This window comes from Corvus moneduloides, chromosome 15 (genome assembly GCF_009650955.1).
Source record: "Corvus moneduloides isolate bCorMon1 chromosome 15, bCorMon1.pri, whole genome shotgun sequence".
Classification (NCBI taxonomy): domain Eukaryota; kingdom Metazoa; phylum Chordata; class Aves; order Passeriformes; family Corvidae; genus Corvus; species Corvus moneduloides.
In genome coordinates, this window is record NC_045490.1 from 8,406,178 (window position 1) to 8,426,112 (window position 19,935).

Sequence of the window (19,935 nt, forward strand, 5' to 3'; positions counted from 1 at the left end):
TAACATTTTTAACTCTGTAATTAGCACTGCAATAATGCTGCCTGTTTAAATTAATTAGTAATATTAAAGAGAAGCTCTAATTTAATTACAGAGACACAAACCCAGGTTCTTCTAAACGAGGATGGCTTCCCACCAATTGTATTTAATATAATTTTGCCTTCATTTATCATGTAGATAATGGCCACTGCAGAGTATGGCTGTGTTTGTGGAATTGCCCTGGATACCTTCAGAAGAGACAGAAAAACATGATAATTTACAATCTGGGGAGGAAATAGAAATGAAAGCTTCCCCCTCTGCCCTTGCTAGTTCCTTAAAAATAAATTTTAATGTAATTTGAAAAGTTCTGATTTTGGTACAGTTATTCCACTCAGTTTGGTTTCATTTCTGCTTCTAAAAAAGGGGTTTCTGGAGACCTTACATTAACTCCACAGATTACAGCTGGCATTGAACAGGGATATAAGTTATGATGCAAATATAAAGGAGCATCCATTTCCATGTATGATTAAATGCTGACTCAAGGTAGTGCAGTATTTTTGATCCCCTAAGTTTAATAAAATTCAGGACAGGCAATAAGGAGTCGCAGACAAATTAAAATTTATTGAGACAGACAAAAATGCAACTATTTCAGACTACAGTTAAGCATTTACAGTTAACCAAAGGTAGCAAAATGCTCACATTCCACTTAACTCCTTATGGAAAAAGCATTCAGAATTTACTATGCAGTTTTACTTACTATGATAGTCTACATCCATCTACAGTAGGGACATCGAACTGAAACACGTAATATTTGGATCTCTCCTTACAGATCTACACATTGAACAGTAACAGACATCAACAGCATTGAGAAAAGTATAAAAAGACCAAAACCCACCTACTGTAGAAAGGGCTTTTTGATGTATAGTAACTGTACAAAGCAGTCTGTGGATGAAAGGATGGGATACAGGAGGGACTGCGAGAGAAGCCAACAAATGGAGGAAGCGAAGCTTGAGCGACCTGGTGGTCTGGGTCAAGTGGTGACCTTAGATCTACGTCAGCTGCTGCTTGAGGGAGAAAAGGCTACAAAACTCCTAATATCAAAATATTCCCATGCCAGAAATGTACACTGAGACTAACAGACTAGGCTGGAGAGGCAAAGAGAAGCATTCACTAACAAACAGTGTTGTTTTAAATATAAACTTTACATTTTCAATATAAACTGTAGAATAAATATTAAATAAACACTTCAAATGGTTTAAAATAATAGTACAGAACAGCTTAAAAAAAAAGGCAAAGAAAATGAAGAGGATTCTTTGTGTTCACAGCAAAGGCCAGTAATGACCCAAAAAACCCAGCTGTGCTGAAATCCAAACTCAACATTTTGATTTAACTACAGTAGTTAAAAGAAACACAAAGCAATGGCTAACAGTATCTCATAGTCTGTAATATGAAAAGAAAATGAGATTAAAAATTGGTTTGTGTCTCTACAAGAACGGGACAACTCAGATTCCATTTGGTTTGTGTCTCTAAAAGAATTGGACAACTCAGATTCCATTTTTCACAATGAGAAAATGTTTGGAAGGTCAATGACTTGATTCAGATGGGAAGTCCTGCTTTGTAAAAAAAAAAATAAAAGGAAAAAGAAAGAGAAAGAGAAAAAGAAAGGAATTTAATTAAATTAAGTTGGAAGCAAATTAAATCCTTTACAAAGCATGAAGAATGGAAGGGGCTCGATCTGGAAGAGCACTGGTTCTTGGTAGAATAGCTGGTTTCTTTATCACTGTTTCATTAAATAGAAGATTTTCTTAATGCATCTCCCCAAACTGGACAGACACATATTTGTGCATAAATGTATATAAACAGACACACAGAGATATACACCTGTATATATATAGGCTGCAGATCCCCCACCATGGGAGGATGCCAGTGGATCACAAAAGGGCTTTGCTAAACAGCTTTGCAGGATTTGGGAACTTGGTCTCAAAGCAATCCAGAGTCTGAGCCGCCCTTCCAAGCACAACAGCCTGTGTGCCCTGCTCCTGCCAGGCTGGGACCGCTGGGATCGGGCACTGCTGCCCTGCAGTCCCGTGCAGCTGCCCCAGGCCATAAAATGGCACATTTCCCATGCTGGCTCCGAGTCAGAACACTTGCACAAGTCAAACAGGTGACTGAACAGTCACCTGGAGAGGGGGTCTACCTGAAACCAGGCCAGCAGGCTTAGAACAGTTGCGTGTATTTGTGTTTCTGGGTGCAGGGAGATGTGCTACCGAGGCCACCCCAGCCAGCCAAGGCAGCTGCCCTCTCGCCAGGCCGTGCTGGGCAGGGAGCTGTTTCACTGGGACCCACCCCAGGTTTGAGCTGGTGAGTCTGGGAGACAGCAATTGGTTTATAGTTAGATATAAACCCTTCCAGCTCTGATTTGGAAGCATCACATGTGAAAGATCACAGCCAGGAGACCACCAGTGGGTGGTGCTGCCATGTCTGCTCATGTAAACGGAAAGATGTTCACATTCACTTTTGAGGGCTTATTTAACAGCTTTATTTTAACCATCTTGCATGTTTCCTTGTGACACAGCCTGCCACAGCCTCAGACCTGGTACTGCCTGCAAGGGCTTGGATTGACAGGCTTTACCCTGGGGAGGTGCTGGGCAGGAGAAGGGGTTTGCTCTGTGACCTTTGATGTAAGGCATAGTCCAGGATAAGCTGTTGTGGAGGGACACAGGACTGCCAAAAAACCCCCTAGCTCTGTGGGGTGAATGAGTCCAGTCAGGAAGATAGGCATAATGAGCCAATTGTGGAGCTCAGATTTATGTCAGAATGAAATGGCAGCTCTGTGCCTCAGGCAGGTCCTGCACAGGACAGCAGAGCCAGACTCATAGAGTGTGGGGTTAATGAAGAAAATACCAGAGGAAAACTAGACAGGACGTTTGAGAAGGAACCTACTGATGGTGTTCAATTGCTTCTCACAAAATCATATTTGGGGAGACAAATGCTGGATTATCTGCAAGTTGGCAGGATTTCTGTGAAGCAAATAGAAAAAGTGTGTGTGTGTGTTTGTGTGCTGTGCAGCTCATGGACAGTGATTACTGAATATATTTTTCTAAAGCTACGGGAAAACCAAAGGGATTTGTTTGAGGCAGGGCAGATTGCAGGCCTTTTGCAAATGACTGTGGTGGCAGATTTTTGGGAGGATGCAGGGGCGTGAAACAACAAATTCCTCATGGTTTTATACATCCTTCTGCATTAATGATGATTATGTAGGCTTGCTCTTTGTTTGCAGGTCATTGATCTGCATAAATAGGAAATGCAAGAAGAGAAAACAGGAGAGCCCCTGCAGCACATGGTGCCTGAAAGGAATTCCACTTCTGATCACGTCTGAAAGCAGAGGTCCTACTCAGAGGGCTGCCAGGTGTGCACTGGCTTTGGAAAGGGCTGAGAGCCAACACCCTCAGGCCAATGTACCTAAAAAACTGACTTCTGCCAACCTGTGCAGTATTTTCCAGCTTTCAAGTGACTATGTAGTCAACCATGTTGTGACTCGATGCTGTCTCCACCTCTACATACACTACTAAGAAAAAAAATCTAATTAGTCTTTGTTATAAGAAACACATTTCTTATTCTGCAAAATAACTCACTGGCCAACAGGCAACTGCTAAAATACTTAACCTGCATCCTAATGCAAGAGTGGGGTCAAGGTTCCTCTTACTGCTTCAGAAAACAGCAAAAGTAATAAAAGGTCACCACAGCACATTACTGCATCCAAGAACTGCCATGGGAAAGGACACTGCAAATAATTTAATGTCAATATGCTCTGATACAAGAGCTTTGAATATATGGGAGGTATCGAGGGAATCACAGATTGGATTTTAATACTATTCTTTTTTAGGAGTGTGTATTACAAGTGTGCAGTGTGTCACACTGAGCCAAGGGGTTCTGCTTTTGAAATATCACCACCTAAAGCTGCTTTTTTAAACAGGCTTCTTTACATTAAATGAATGACAGTTACTTTTGAGAGTTTGTGTCTTCAACAGCATTATAACTTTGGAAGGAGGGGTTGCTAAATGGAGAACAGACAGATCTGTAGTGTGTGATCTGGAAGCAGAGGCTGCCTGTGTGTTGTTAGTGACCCTCCTAGTGCAAATGAGCTCAGACAGAAGCTGAGGAACAGCTCTGGAGGTGGTTATGATGCTAAAAATTCACAAAACACTTTCTCTTTAAACGCTCTGAAATGGAGATGGACTCTGTCCCCTGCCTGTCGGGCTTGGTCCATGATAGCTGCAGGTTCCCAGCATCTCTTAAGATCAAGGCCATGTTCCTTTATCAAATAAAGAGTGAGCTGATCTGTGTCCTGTGCCCTAGTGGGAATTTTGCCTTCAGCGTGAGCTGGACTAAGCCTGTTGAACTCATTCATGTAAGGAAGAGAAAGTCCTGTCAGTGGGTTTCCTTCTGGATTAAACCCCTGGTACTGGGCAGCCACTGTCCAAAGAGACTTATTCTTTACTGGGGCATTATAAATATGGACTAGAAAATGAGGCACCTGCTTTTCTTTCTTGATGAAAGAAAAAACTGTTTCTGATATGATCCAGGTAACAATTTATGACACAAATTCTCTGATATTCTAAGCCTTTGTATTGGTTTGTTGAGCCCCTTCCAGGATTCTTTCACAGGATGGATTTCATAAGTGGTGCAAGTGAGGATTAAGACACGAAATGGTTTTAAAACAAAACTCATTGCCCCTGTGGACAGAACAAAAATCCCCCAAACCAACTGAACAGAAGCTGTACTCCAAACAGTCCTTGCTGGAAATGAAGTTGTCATCCAAATTAAATTGACTATACAAAATTAAACTCAGTAGAGAGGGAATATTTGTGCCAGGTACTCTCAGATACAATTGCAGAGATATGATGTGAGTTGCAATATTGTGCAAAACATGAGTCCTCATTATGATGGGCACTACCATATATAACCAATTTCATCATCCTTATCATCATCTTCATCTTCATCATCTTCATTAGCTGCTCTTACATGAATCTTCAGTTTCCCTTCTTTGTCTTTTTTTGTTGCTTCAGGTTCCTCTTCCAAATCATCCAACAATACAACAGATCCACCACTGCCAAAATCCCCTGAAGTTTCTTGCTCTTCTTCTGAAACAGGCGAGCAGGAAAGGTCATTTCCTCACAGAACACCAAATTCCACATTAATCACTACCCTTGTCATGCAAGCCACTGTCATTTGCATTGTTATTTTAAAAATTCATTGGTTTAGCTATTCATGAAACAACCTTTAAATTTCAATTTTCATTCTGAACTGGGATAAATATGTATCAATTGACTCTGAAAAACTTTCTTGCATAAATGGCCCCTATGCATTGTCCTCATCCTAGAGACACGACTGGAAAGTTCCAGATCGTGGGCATGCAGGCCAGAAAATCATTATTCCTTTGTAAATACTTGAATTCCATCACAGCTCTGTAAACCAGGCTAAAAATATTCCAAAAATTATTTGAGTGCATTAACTTCACTCTGCAAATGTAGCTCTTAAACCTAAGATCTGTGGTGTGATTCTGGGCATCCTGGATCTTCTAGGTCTTTTTTCCTTCTCAAAAAAGAAAGCTGCACTCACAACCATCCCTGAAGCACTCTGAAGCAATGCAGGTGAAATCTTCCTTGTCTAGGCACAACAGCTAATTGGTGATTTCACTTACCTACATAATATTGTCCTGTCAGCAATTTCATTGGGCTTGGTTGCTAATGTATGCAATTTTACACATTTAGGCCTTCCATTGTGCATTCCAGAGTATACAGAGCAATATATTTAATAACCCCACAGAGCAACCCCAGACCCTTAATTTTAATATCACTAACTGCACTTTCCAGGCTGGTAGCAAAAATATCTTAACAGTGGTTATTGCCTGCTAACTTGTGCTGCACCCCTGCAGTCCAAAGGACCAATGAGGGATATACCATTTGTAGTCTGAATAGGAAAACAGAGGAGCACTTTGAACTGTGGTACTCGTGTTTCCCTGTTGTCCCTTTTGTTATCATACTCGGTGGTACAGCAGTGGCAGGGCTTACAGCAGTGTTAATTCCCTCGTTGTCTGAGGAAAGCACATCATTACTCACCACAGCTGACTGTCCCTTGCTTTCTGGAGCCAGCTATCTCATTCCCATACTTATCAACACACCAGCACTGCCCCGTGCTGCCATGGCACTGTGTGGCTTTGTAATAACCTTCTTCATTGCACCGGGGGATGAAAGCACCTGAATAAAATATAAGGTGCGCTCAGTAATGCAATCCTCTGCAGGAGCAAACACATACACAGGGTATTATGAACTTAGCACTTATATACATGAAGATCTTGACAATGTTGGCAAGGAAATACATGTGATTATCGGGTGCCTGAAAGGGGAAGGAAATTACATCTGTTTAACTCTTTTCAGACACCCTGGTCACAGTGTATAAATGTTTGTTTGTACCCAGCACACAGAGAAGGGTGTCATACACTCCTAGAGAGAGGTTCAGTCTGTCTCTAACTGACTGATATTCCCACAGAGCCTTTTCAAACTTAACTCCTGGTTTTAAACTTTTCTTCCCAATTGGATTATTACCCCAACTTCATTAGTTCTGCATTTCCCTTCCATTTGCACTCCTTCAGTGTTTATCACGAGTCCTTCCACAACACTGTAATTATCCCTGGAAGGTATCTGCCATCTGCTTACTATCCATACTAATCTCAGGCACATCCCCAGACTTACTGAGAGTTCCCATGTATAAAAGAAGAAATCATGCACAGGCTTTACAAAGAGGGACAACAGGCTTTGAATCAGTAAGTCTTCAGATTTGGAGCCCAAGATTTGTCTCACAATAAAACCAATATAGTTCAGCCTTGTAGAGTGTGGTTCATTCTGGCTTCTGCGGACAGGGGAACTCTCAGGAGAAACCTGTGTTATTGTTCCCACCATTTTCAGCAGATACAGCAAATGTACTTCAAGATGAAAAGCCCTCTTGTCCTTCGAGATGAATTAGCTTTATTCCCACTGGAGGTCAGTGCATTCATTTTTCCCTTCTTTGTCAATTGCTTCAATTTGAAACATGGCATAAACACACCCTTGCCCCCAAATTTCTTGTCTCAAATGATTTTTGAGAAAGTGTTTTTCTCCTTTGTCAAAGATACCAGTGATTTACTGGTGATTCAGTAAAGTTTTTTAACTAGTTCCATGTGTAGCATCTATTCAGACAGTACATGTGTCAAAGGGGCCACTTCCATTACATTTCTCCCAGGAAAAATGAATGAGAAGGTGCTGCCCAAATGCCATGAGATTTCCTATATAAAAGACATAAAAGTGGAAGTCAGTCTGTCTCATGCACACCGAGAGCTATACAAAGTGAATCTGAATATCCAAACTTGTTGCTCTGCAGATCTTGCCTCATGTTTGAGTGCTGCTAATGCAGGTCTGGAAGGTGAGAAGAGAAACCTTTGAACATCTGCAGAAATCTTTGTGTATCAGATCAGTTCTGGAGACCACATCCATGAGTGAGAGTATTTTAAATAACGTCAGAGCATGATCTTATAGCAGGTTTGCTAATAGGTACCACCATTATGTTCATGTACAAATGCTAAAGACTATCAAGGACTCATTTTCACTGTTTACAAGACAATAGTTCTAATAAAAAATGTATGTATTTGCCTTTGCAGGTTTTTGTAAGTTAATGCTCAGTGTTCAAAACTTTATTTCAATACTGATTAGGAAAAGTATTTTTTTTCATATTTCTGCTCATGTCCTATCACTGGTAAGCACTCCAGGTGTTCATCAAGCTATACACAACCTTAGGAAAAGTGCTCAGGTGCTGACTTTGAGCTGGTGTAAATCAGCATAGCTGTGCCCATGTCACTAGAGCTGCCCTGTTATATCTGGTGAGCATCTGGCTCCAGGGAAGGATCAAAGGGGGGACCTCAGGGGCATTACAGGGTGAGCAGAAATCAGCTTCTGCATCTTAAACGGTCTCATGCTTTCTCTTTTCCTTGGGCAAAGCAACCTTTCCCTTCTTTGAAACAGGCCTTTTTGCATAGTTTCACTGTTTCTTGTAAGGCATGAAAATGTTCCACACTGCCTATAAAAGCTTTAAAAGATTTAAAAATAAATTATGGCCCAGGCTCACTGCCAACATAACTGTGTGTGGAATAGATTCACGCTTTGGGTCACAGTGAAGAGTGGAAGGTACTTTTCCTTCTGCGTGGGAAATTCGTGCCAATTTGTATGTAACACTGGAGCTTTAAATATTTAGCTATGCATACTAATGCCACAGTATTTGCCAGCCATCAGAGGGAAGATACAGCATGTCCTCTCCAATGTGTCAGGTGCAGGTGATAATTTGGAGAGGATAGAGAGTCGCTGGGAACAAGTGTTGTACAATGTGATGATTCTCCCTGTAAATTGTACACAAATCAGCCTGTTTTCATTAGAAATAAGCTGGCTACAAGCTCTGCTATCCTGGAGCATGGCACCTAGACAGCCCATTTTCTGGGTTTGGCATCAGAGAACATCTGGCTTTCCTCTCCAGAGGTTCTTGCACAGACAGTGCTTCCCCACGAGCCTCGACCCCACAAAATGTGAGTCACTCCCCACCAAACTGCCTCAGGCTACTGAATGCTGCCTCCCCATCTCCCTTTGTCCTGGGAAGGATTTAATTACTCCACAGAAACTTGAACAGCACTCTTGCATCTGTATCCTCTTTATGGATCCAGACCTATACCTCTTTTTTTTTGCATAATTTCCTTATCTATATAATACTCCCCTTCCTTAGGGAACATGAGGAGAATAGTTATATGCTAAAGATAGTGAAGCACACAGGTAAAAGCCTGACAGAATTAAGTGCTAGCCAGCACACAGCTCCTGGTATTAGCTGTTATATTAGCTGAATCCACAGGGTTGATGCAGGAGAAAACAGTGACAGGAGCAGAAATTTATTACTTTAGTGATGTGGGAGAAGCATTATCAGGCTGCACAGTAGTATGCTCTGAAAGTACAGTCTCTGCAGTTAATTGTGCTCTAGATAAATCTGGTAGGAAAAGATGAATAGTGCTGTTTACTTTTTAATTCAGTCTCCTGGGATGCTAGGCTTCATTTGAAAGCCTCCAAATTCAACATATCTAATGGCAATGGCTTTGAAGTACTTTGTTGCAACTGTCAAGTGTTTTGAAAAATATACAGAGAAGAAAATATCAAAAGTCATCATTTTTATCAATGGATACAAGTTAACAAAAACATTTTTCATGTTACTACCCCGACTGTAAGTGCTGTGCTCTCTATGTCAGGGTCAGAGGAGGAAAGAGAATAATTAAAGATTAGTTTCTCTGAAAATATTAATCTCTTCTCCATCTTCACTGTTGCTATAAGTCATGTGTATGTTTGGGCTTCCATCTGAATGATTTTTCAGTCAGTGAAAAGACAATGTCTTCTGCTGTATAAATAGCTCTGATATCAAATTAAAATCTTCCAGACAGGTGTCATTATGCAGGAAGACTTTCAGGGTAGGTGAAGCAAAGAGTTCCTCTTTATATTATAATTTTCTAGCTTGTGGAACAACCTGTGCCTGACACCTTGATTTGTTGAGCTTTACTACTTTCATTCTTCTTTTATTTTTTTTTAATACAGCTGACTAGAAGTTATCTGTGCTAAGGGACCATTCTTACTGCTTTTACTTTGTCATTTTACTCCTGCTATTGTGATCAGATCCCAGTGACATGTGCTACAACCACCTGCATGTTGAACTACCTGCAATCCAGGCATCATTCTTCCCACACACCAGAAAAACTACTTATGTTTCAACCTAGATGACATTTATAGCACACAGAAAATAACAGCAAAGCATAAAATAAATATGGGATAGTCAAAGCTATCTATTAACAACTGGGCTTCTTATTCTTTTAGGTGGCTTTGAAAATCATGACACCCATGAGAGAGAGAACACTGTGACTTCCTCTGCCACAACATTCCCCTGAACACAAATGCAGAATATTTGCTGAATGGAGCACACACACCCCAAGTGATCAATCCTCCCTTTGCTCCCACAGCTACGAACAGCAGGAGCTGTAACTCTGAAACATCTTAATCTTCATGTGAACTTGCTCTGAAAGGTTGATGGATCTAAACCACAGTCCCTGCAGCCTTTGGGAATGTTTATTCTTAATTTAAACCAATGAATCTGGGTTGGGACTGTTCACAAGGCACCTGAAGCTTGAGTCCAAATGGCAGTGGCATCTGGGAATGGCAGGATTTGGCAGAGTTCTGTTTGCAGGGTCTGCTGTTGAGTATGGAGGAACCCCAGCCTGGAATGTGAGAGGCACCCGAGCAGCACTGCAGCACGAGCTGACACATCCCTGTGCTGCAGCTGGTGATGCTGTGGGATACCTGACATGTTTTCCATGGTGGGCCTGACAGCTGGGGCTGAGGTCAGCCATCCTCCTCGAGGGTGAAGTGCGGGGCTTGCTGTAAATGGGGGCTTTCATCTGTCCTCTGCAACTCAGTGGTTGGGATCTGTGTGCACAAATGTGCTGGGACACAAGTTTCGATACGATACCAGCACACAAACACCAGGCTACACATCACTGGGTGATTTTAGGGTAGGGAATTAGTCACCTGAAATTTTTTCAGTTCAGCAACCTGATTTTTTAGCAATTAATTGGGAAAATGCCAGATGGGGATTTATTTAACCTAATTTTAGATATCCATCAGAGCAATGTGAGTCATGAATCAATTCAGGCTCCCAACAGGCACGAAAGAGAGGGACAGGCATGACCACATCTTACAGCATGAAGCATCCTGGAGGCTGCCTAAAATGAGATTATATGAATTCCTGTTTTCATTTACACAGAATATACTGAAACATTTTAAAGAGTGATTAGGTGAAATTGAACCCCAAGGAAAGCCTGCATTGCGCCATAGCTGCAAGGGAATATGAATGCATTGCCTATGCACCTTCAGTCACCCTTCAAAAATGGGAGCCCTGAGTATCAAGCAGCCTCCCAGCACTTACTCTGACCTGTGAGGTGATAAGGCAGTATTAAGCTCTGGGCAGACAAGGCTCTGCATTTCTGGAGAGCAGTAAATTAGTTCTGAACCTGTTGCCATGCTGACACCTGTTCTGTGTGTTGCTATCTCATTATTTGTTTAATTTCATAGTGTCAGGCCTACACTCAGTGCTGCATACTCCCGACTCAAAACATTAGTCTCTAATTGAAAAACCATTACTGCATATAAAGTTACAATAATCACAGAAGCTTTAATTAGTTGAGTAAATGAATAGCAAGTAATCGAACTTACCCAACAGACTCTTCCCTCTACTTAGCTTTTGAATTCTATTCATTTCATTCTGGCAAGGAAGACCTAAAATATAATGTAAAAGAATCAGTTTCCAGATGGTACGGGACAGACTCTGCAATGACTGGCTTCACTGCTGACATGAAATGTAGGCTACTGTACACCTGGGACTGAGAGAAGCCCATATGCTGGTACTGTACCGCAAAACAAATTTGTCATTAGCTCCACTAATTAAAAAAAAAAAAAAAAAAAAAGGCAACACACTGTCGTTGAGAGTAGTGTTTGGGGGCCATTTTAATTGTTAAACCATTCTACCTCTCTTTTCACCAAATTGACATCATGCCAGCTCTCTGATTTATGACTTGCTAATTGGCTAATTTCTGCATTAATAAAAGAGTCAATTCTTGAGCTTTCTATCAGCAGTAGAGCTTATTTCTAGACTGTGTGCACTGACACTTACTAATTTGTTTGCTTTAACGATCAAGGGATATTAATACAGTTCATCTGAGACATTAACATGGTTCCACAATGCCCTTCACACTGGTGCTGGGGAAAAGAGCTTTTTAACACACCTGCTTGCCAGTCTCTACAGGCAGGCCCTGAAACACAGGGAGAGCCAACAGCTCCTCTTTGTATTGCAAATCGCACAACTCACCGCCCGGCTTCTGGAAGCAATAGCACCACTCGTTGTTGGAAAGCTTCCCGTCCTTGAAGGAGTCGCAGGAGTTGAAGAGCGGCTTGACACACGGCTCGTACTTATCCAGATAAATGGCACTGATCTCCGAGGGATCCAGCAGCAGGTCATAGTTCATGTCAAGTTTGTTGAACATCCAGCCTAAGGAATCCTTACAGATTGGTAGGATGCTGGTGTCAAATCCTGTAAGACAGGCAAATATTCCCCAGCTGAACCCTGACATGCCCTGGGCACAGGAACCACTTCTAAGGTGAAGCCCTGCTAACTTTTCTTTTTTTGGCTGGACTCTGAACATTGAGCTGACTTGTGCAAAGCAGAACAAAATCCTAAGACTCAACTGATTGTGTAAAGCTTAAAGCCCAAGCACAGCTACAAACTACTCACACTCTGTGGGAGCTGTGGGGTGGAGAGGGCTGAGATTCAGACATGATTTTTGTAATTCAAAGTTATTTCTAGTCAAAAAGTTCTTGCTCGATTTTTTTTTCAGTCCTCAGTCCAAGGGGGTTGGCCTGGTTCCAGGAAACTGAAATGTGATGAGAAAAGGCTGCATCCACCATATTTTCAAACTAGACTGAATCTGAATGCAATTTAAATCCTGTTTCCCAGACTCATTTCTAGTCGCCTGATCAAATTCTTTCCTGCTGTGCTCTCACCTTCTACCTCTCATCCTTGCTTTTCACTCTTCAAAGGCCTGTCTGTGTGGTTTGTGACAACAAACTGCTTTGATCTGGACTGTGAGCTGTCTGGGGGAGGCAGGGGGAGAGAAGAGGTGAAGCGTCTCTGTTCCTTACAGCACTCTGAGGGAGGGCACTGCTTCAGCTGGGAGCTGCACAGAGCTGCCCATGCTCTTGCATGCTGTACCAGCACCACTCCTTCCTGCAGCCTCCAGGATTCTGCAGCAATACAGGATTCTGCTTTTCCAGCGCTTTGGAAACCATCACCATCATTCATTTTAATAGCCCAGACTCTTCAAAGACTGCTGCAGCCGTGGTTATCACAGAAAGCCCAAGTCATGCATATAGATACCCACTGTGTATGTGAGATACATGTTCCAGTATCCTGCAGTCTCCAGAAAAACACTGGCATGGGGCATTATAAATCCACAAAGCTTTTTCAATGCTTAGACTAAATTCCAAGTTATCTACAATGTCAGGAAGTATATTTATAATACAGAGATAATAAATCTGATAACAAGGGTATTAGTTTCAACCAGGACTCAGAAACATGAATCCGTTGGCTGGGAATGTGCAGGGACAGAGGCCTGCTGATACCCTGGGCCTCTGGTGCTCACACTGCTCCAGCTGTGAGCAATAACCTGCCTGTGCACTGCTCACTCTGCTTTGGGCCAGGTGGAGAAGCCTGATGAGCTTTTTCCTTCAGCTGCATCATTCATTGAAAGAGGTTAAGCTTTATTTGCTGTACATGTCCCTTTCAGGATGCTGCTTTGTTAAAGTGAAAGCTGAGATGTTGCTGGAATCACACTGACAGTTTGTCCAAGCTCTGCAGCCTACCTGCTATTTTAGGCATTAATCCAAAGGAGAGCAGGGCTTTTTGCTGGAAGCTGTGCTTTTTGTATGCAACTGTGGCTGAGAGTTGTCAGTGACCCAGAGGGACAATGAGAAGGGTTAACTAATGGGAAGGTTTGTGTCATTCATAATACATGTTTCTCTAAGGAAGGAAGAAGGTAACGCCATTTGCTCAGGGCTAGAGGCAGCTCAGGCAGGGAAGAGAGAAATAATGCTGAACATTTCATCACATTTTTATGCTGTTATCTCCCATAACATTATCTAATCATGTTTGAGCACAGTGAAAAAGAACAAGGCTGCATGAATAGATGTAGGGAGGAGCTGCTTGCCTTGCTGAAGCAATTAGAAATACTGACTTCAATTATTTTAGTCATCTGAAGAAGGCAAGCAGGATTTGATCACTGTGCAATCTCTTGTTGAGAGAAAGGATTTAAGATTCCTCACCTTTGCCTTTACAGAGCAACAGGAGCAGGGCACACAGTCCTGCCCTGTACAGGTATATGGTGCCAGATTCCCCACCCCACGGCAGGTTAAAAGTAGTCAAACAGGCAGGGGTGGATCATTCAACTGCATGGTGGAGCTGGGATCAGCTTCAGCTATCCCAGTTTAACAGTTTTTAGAGAAAAAGAGTTAGTTTCCAAAGTCTGCTCTTTTTCTGCACAGATGCCCTCTCTGGAAATGGACTTTACACACTGTGGTGGCACTTACTGCTGCAAAAGGTAACTTCAGGGTGTGTTGTATCAACAGTTGAGTATGGTATGTGTTGCTCAGCCCTGATGGGTCTCTAAAGGTCATCTCTTAACTGGCAGGGATCAATGCAGGGAGGAGGAGATCCCAGGATGAACTTGCCCCTGACAGTGCCTGTAGATTATTTCTGAGTCTTGTTTTCCTCCCTGCTGGGAAATCTCCACCTGTGTGCACAATGGGGATACAACACCAGCCTGCCCTCAGCACAGATCTGTCTGAGCATATCACCAGCAGTGACTGCTGTGAGTACAAAGCTGCTCTGTGACACACCATCAGGGCTTGGATGGGAGATACAGTTGTGAAAGGTCACTCGAGAAGACAGTTAATTACATTAGTTGAAGAGGTTTTGACTGTAATTTCTTATAAATAAGGGAGCTTTCACTGTTGTGACCAGAGTTCCAGATTAGATTTATTAAGAGGCTGGTTTACTAAACAGTGCTGGATTATCAGACAGTGTGATCTGGAAGTCCTGAAATATTGAAGTGGTAGGTGTAACACAAAGTCCTTAGCTAGATGGTTATTATCAATGGAAAGTTAAATCTTTAATTGTGCCTCAATATGTAGTTGAATGTAAATAGTAGCTCCACTTCCTACTGTCTCCTGGTAAAAGGTACTGCCCATAAATCACATTTTGGAACATTGCATTTGCAGCCCAAATCCAACAATCCTGGATGCTCTCAGCACCCAGCACCAGGAGAGAAAGCCAAATGTCCCCTAAATGTTCAACACAGGCTCTGACTCACGGCAGCTGATGGAAAATGGCTTTTGGAGCTCACTTACCTTCACTGGGAGGTCACTATGCTCCCACCAGCCTGGTGAGACCAAATGATATTGAATGGATTAACTTCTTTTTAGAGTATTTTGATATACTTATCTATAAATATGATGCAATTTTCTGGATGAAATAAACCATATACTGTAATTCTGTAAAGAATTCAGTACTTGGTTAATCAGTACTTGGTTAACAGGCTGGTCCAGCACAACAGACCCAGAATAAGCAACCTCAGTGAGAACCTTTCTGCATCTTTCTGTTCATCAGGGTAGTGCTGCAGTGCCTTTGGTGAGAAGCAGGAGAACAGTGCAGGCTCCACATCCCTCTTGCTCTCGGCTCCTTGGCAGATGCTGCCAACACAGATGCCAATTAATGTCAGTTGAGGTGGTGGCTGCTCTCATTTGGACACCTGCTCACAAGGACCTGGACTGAGACCATCGTGTTCCTCTTTCCAACTGACAGCATCCTGACAACTTTCATTCACTACAGAGCTGGAAGGAAATCAAGCTGGTGACCTACATGTAGAAGTCTCTCATCCCATTAATACATAAAACACTCCACCTCCTCTGATTTAAAATGGAATTAAATTTAAAAAAGTCTTTAGGTGAAAATCCTAATTAAAAATAAACACACCTTCTGGCATGACAAAAATTATTTTCCCCCTTCAAGAGTTGACTTACATGAGCCATTTTTATTTTATTAAAGTATACTACAATTAAATTAACAGGGGTATAATTAACCTAATTTCCCCAATCATTTAAAATAAAAGAAGGAGGAGAAGAAATGTTCCCCAGAAAAAATCCTTTCTATTGCACAGATCTCCTGTAAAAGAAAAACAACACTCACTCCAACCAAGGAGACTCTCTAGATACAATACAGGGATGTTATGAATTATCAACAGGCTCAGGAGCAATTTGAATCTGATCTCGCTACCTAATCAGTTTTATTATTTCCCTATGTCAAAGCAAGTCCCTGAGTTTCTTGTATCATTTATTGAGGAGATTTTAATTGCACAAAGCCTTCAGAAGACAAAGTACCTGGCCCACAGTGCTTTGCTGGGATCAGAGAGCTCAGGGAATGAAGGTTTGAAATTATCTCCATCATCCTTTTCCTTTCAAGAGACTTACAAAGAAAACAAAAAGGAGTGTACTTTTTTTCTTCACCTGGGGGTGAACATAATACACTCAAAATGCTTATTTACACTCACACATCTTGAAAAATTAATGTAGCATAGAGAAATCTCTGCTGGAAGACCTTCTCTAGACAGCCGATGTGTCCGAGGCATCGTAGTCATCCCATCCCACCATCTGTTCCTTTTACTGCCATGGGGGCATATCCAAAATGGATTACTTTGAAGATGTTCGTGCCTTTTCAAACTCTACAGGCACAACCAAATCAGTTCAGTTTAATGAAGTGATGTGTGTGATGAGGAGGGCAACACATGCAGAGCCATAAAAAAAGGGCAATGTGTACATCAGAGCGTCTTTCCAGAGCTGTGTGTGTCCTGTTTGCCAGGATTCACATACATTCTTTTCTACACCTTGGGTATGTGAACTTTACTTTGAATTCTGAATCCTGTTTAAGGTGTCTTTCATTTTTAGAAATGTTTGAAGCTGGAGAGAGACAAATACTGCTGTCTTCGCTCTGTGAGTATTTTCAGTGCCACCAGAGAGAATGTGAGCTGCAGAATTTGGCACATGCAGATTAATTCATGAATACTGTTGCAAAAACCTCAAAAAGAAAAACAAGCCCAAGTTTTGTGGCATTCAAAAATGGCTTAGGCATCTAAACTCATGAAGTTTCTTTCTTTTTTTTTTTTAACTGATATAGAAGAAAATAAGAGAATGTGCCAAACTAAGTCAACAGTCTAAAAATGAACATTGTTGAGATCAAGTGTTTAAGATCATCAGGCAGCCTTTCAAATAAAAGCTGCCAGGAATCAAACTAAACTAGAAAGAGATAACAGCTCCTCTGTGAATCAGAGCAAACACTGCAGAATTACCAGGAACATTTTTCTCACTGAAATTGCTTAAGCAAAAAAAAAAAGAAAAAGAAATTCAACACCTTTAGGATTGTATTTGGTCTTTGGCCTCTGGCAAGGTCATCATGAGGATGTCACAAATCATCTGCATGAAAACATCCTTTTGACAATCTGATAAAATGAGATTTCCTGTGATTTTGGGCCTAAAGGACTTCAAACAAAGTTCAAAGCCTCTAAGACTTTCTGTCATGGGGTTTGAAATGAATTCACATCTGGAAGCCATGATTAGCTGTACATCCAGTTGCTTTTTGCACTATGGTTTGGATCCTCAGCATGCGAGTATCTTTTTTTGGAGCACCATTTCAGAAATAAGTAGGACATGTGGTTTTAAAGATACTGACTTTGTTGTAAATACTATGCAAAATAAGGAACACATGAAAAAAGGTAATTTACACAGAATGTGACTTGTTTCACCACAGAGTTTTAAGACATGTGGTGAAATTATTGGGTTTGAGTATAGTTTTGAGCAATATAGTCTGTGGTATATTTTCTCTTTAGGAAGAGGCAATCTATTGCTACCCCAGCTCAGCTGGCACAAAAGAGAGGGGCTGTGGAGGCCTGGACCAGCAGAAAATGCCCACCCTGCTGTGCTGGGTCTTCTCTACTGTCCCTGTAGCCTCTGTGATGTTTCTCTACAGGGACACCAGGTGAAAAGAGCCATAAAAGTAGCAGCTGACTGAACCCTTCAAATTCTGGGTTTGAGCCCTGGCTTTAGACAGCTCATCCCAGAGAATCAGTGAAGTGACAGTGAGGCACACACCTACGCCAAACTTGTGCATCCTATTTTGCAGCCCAAGGGCCCATGTGTTTTGGGACATACTGTTTAAAAGAATTAATGAGTCCTTACAGAAAGCGAATTTGCATCTGCTCTCTGATGAGCATGACCTCTTTTAACGCTGTTATCTGAATCTTTCCCCTCCCAGGTGGCAAAATGACATCAAAATCAGTCATGTTGGCTTAACCCACAGAGAGTGAATGTCCTCTAGACTGTTCATTTTCTTCCTTTCTTAAAAAAAAAAAAGGCATCAAAGGAGGCAAAGATCGTGTTATTAAATACCTCAGACACAATGGATTCCAGCTTTCTTGAAGATTTAACTCTTCTATCTCCATGGCTCAGATGTGGATGTTTTAATTATTCTTTCTCTTACATAAACTGCTAACAGGAAATTTTAAAGCAAATCTAAGTGAGTGTTTTCCAACATTGCCATAGTGTTCCCTATGCTTGTATGCCATATTTTCATCTTATGCCACTGACATTGTGTTAGAAAATGCTTGGCCATAAAACTGGTGGTTAAGCAGAGACCAGAGTCCAACCCCAAGAAATGATTTGGATGCAGCCACATTGAATTGGAGGTTGATGGAATTTAACTGTAACAACTGTATCATATTAGTTAACCCCAGCACTTGAGGAAAGTCCCTGAGCAGTTTCAGTTACTCATATAGAGGTGATCTCCACAGCCTTCAGACACAGTTATCTGCCTGATTAACTTGTGAAGGTCTGTCTCTGACTGCCAGTTTTTAGAGCAGTTTGGGCCAGAGAGAGGACAGAAGGACTGCAGCTCCTTGAGAAAACAGCACTTATTTGCAGGATCAGGTCTCCACTACCTGCTTATTCACTGGCACCTGCCTGACAGGATGTTGTAGAACCAATAGCTGTGGTTGGTTCAATTCTCTCAGGTTGGGAAGCTCCTACAATACCCAATGTGCAATGGGAAAGGGGTTTTCTTACTGCCTTGTGCCGTCTCCGAGCTCGTGGGCTTGATGACACGATTTGCATCCTCGTGAAGGGCACCGAACCAGTCTTTTAGTCTTGAAGCCAGGTTCCTCAGTTCTTTGTCTGTGCAAGCTAGGAAAGAACAAAGCACCAGACTGAGTCAGGAGCACCAGGGAAAAACCTCTCCCCAGAGAGTCCATTAGAAAAATAGTGTTTATGGTTGTAAAGTTCTCCTCATTAAGAGCTCTGAAGGAAAAAGAGAAGGTCAGGGGAAAGGATGCAAGCTAAAAAGAAAATGTAATTCATTATGAATTATAAGTTGTACTCAAGTACTTCCTTGGAATCTGACATGACTGGTGATGGAAGAAGTGCCACGCAGAGCTCCCTGCCGGTTGGCAATTAGAGCTATGTGACTATTTAACTTAAATGTTTTCACCTTTTAGGATTTCAGAGAATAGTATCAGTCAAACAGATGGGGAGGAGGGACATACTTGCCTAGACATGCTACACAAAAAAGATGCTAGGGATAATTTATAACCACATTTGGCTTAGTATAAGGCTATTATCACAGTAATAGAAAATATATATACTTATTTATATACAGAAAAAACTGTTATGTTGCTCTAGTTCTACTGTGAGACTCTGCCACCTCTGAAGGTTGTCAATTCCATTTTGTTAGCTGAATGTTTTGTTGGTATAACATTTATTTTCTTATAAATTTTACTGGGAAGTATCTAATTTTCCCAGAAATTTCTGCCAAGAGATTAATGTCCAGCTGAAGCAAATATTTTTAAGGAAGAAAGCTGCATTAGCCACAAGTTTCTGTCAAAAACATCCTTGTTTCTGTATCATGTTTAGTGCCTAAAATTCACATGCTCAGGCAATTGTATTATTCCTGCTGTGCACTCATTCTACATTTTAAATGACATTTCTTGGAATACAGAGCAAGATTTTATGCCATAGAGGCAGACATCCCTCACAGTCACAATAAGTCTTCTCTGTCTCACTGCACATTACAATATTCCTCCTTCCGCCTTACTGAAGAACAATTGAGTCCCACAGCTCTCCCAAGTTAAACTCACTGCTCCAATGACTCCAAGGAACTTGCTGATATGTCATGGCTGTGCTGAGTACTTGTTTGTTC

The 19,935-nt window shown here is 41.6% G+C and overlaps 1 protein-coding gene across 2 annotated transcripts in view; it reads right to left on the reverse strand.

The window, feature by feature from the left end:
* Positions 1-577: 577 nt before the first annotated feature.
* Positions 578-19,935, reverse strand: part of SPOCK1 (SPARC (osteonectin), cwcv and kazal like domains proteoglycan 1) — a 277,860-nt gene continuing 258,502 nt past the window's right edge. For both annotated transcript variants that reach the window (XM_032124995.1, XM_032124994.1), the window contains 5 exons: positions 18,807-18,923; positions 11,953-12,174; positions 11,301-11,363; positions 6,099-6,236; positions 578-5,120 (listed from right to left, as the gene is read on the reverse strand). In XM_032124995.1, the coding sequence (XP_031980886.1) occupies positions 4,930-5,120; positions 6,099-6,236; positions 11,301-11,363; positions 11,953-12,174; positions 18,807-18,923 (731 nt within the window). In that variant the 3' untranslated portion in view covers positions 578-4,929. The remainder of the gene's footprint in view (positions 5,121-6,098; positions 6,237-11,300; positions 11,364-11,952; positions 12,175-18,806; positions 18,924-19,935) is intronic.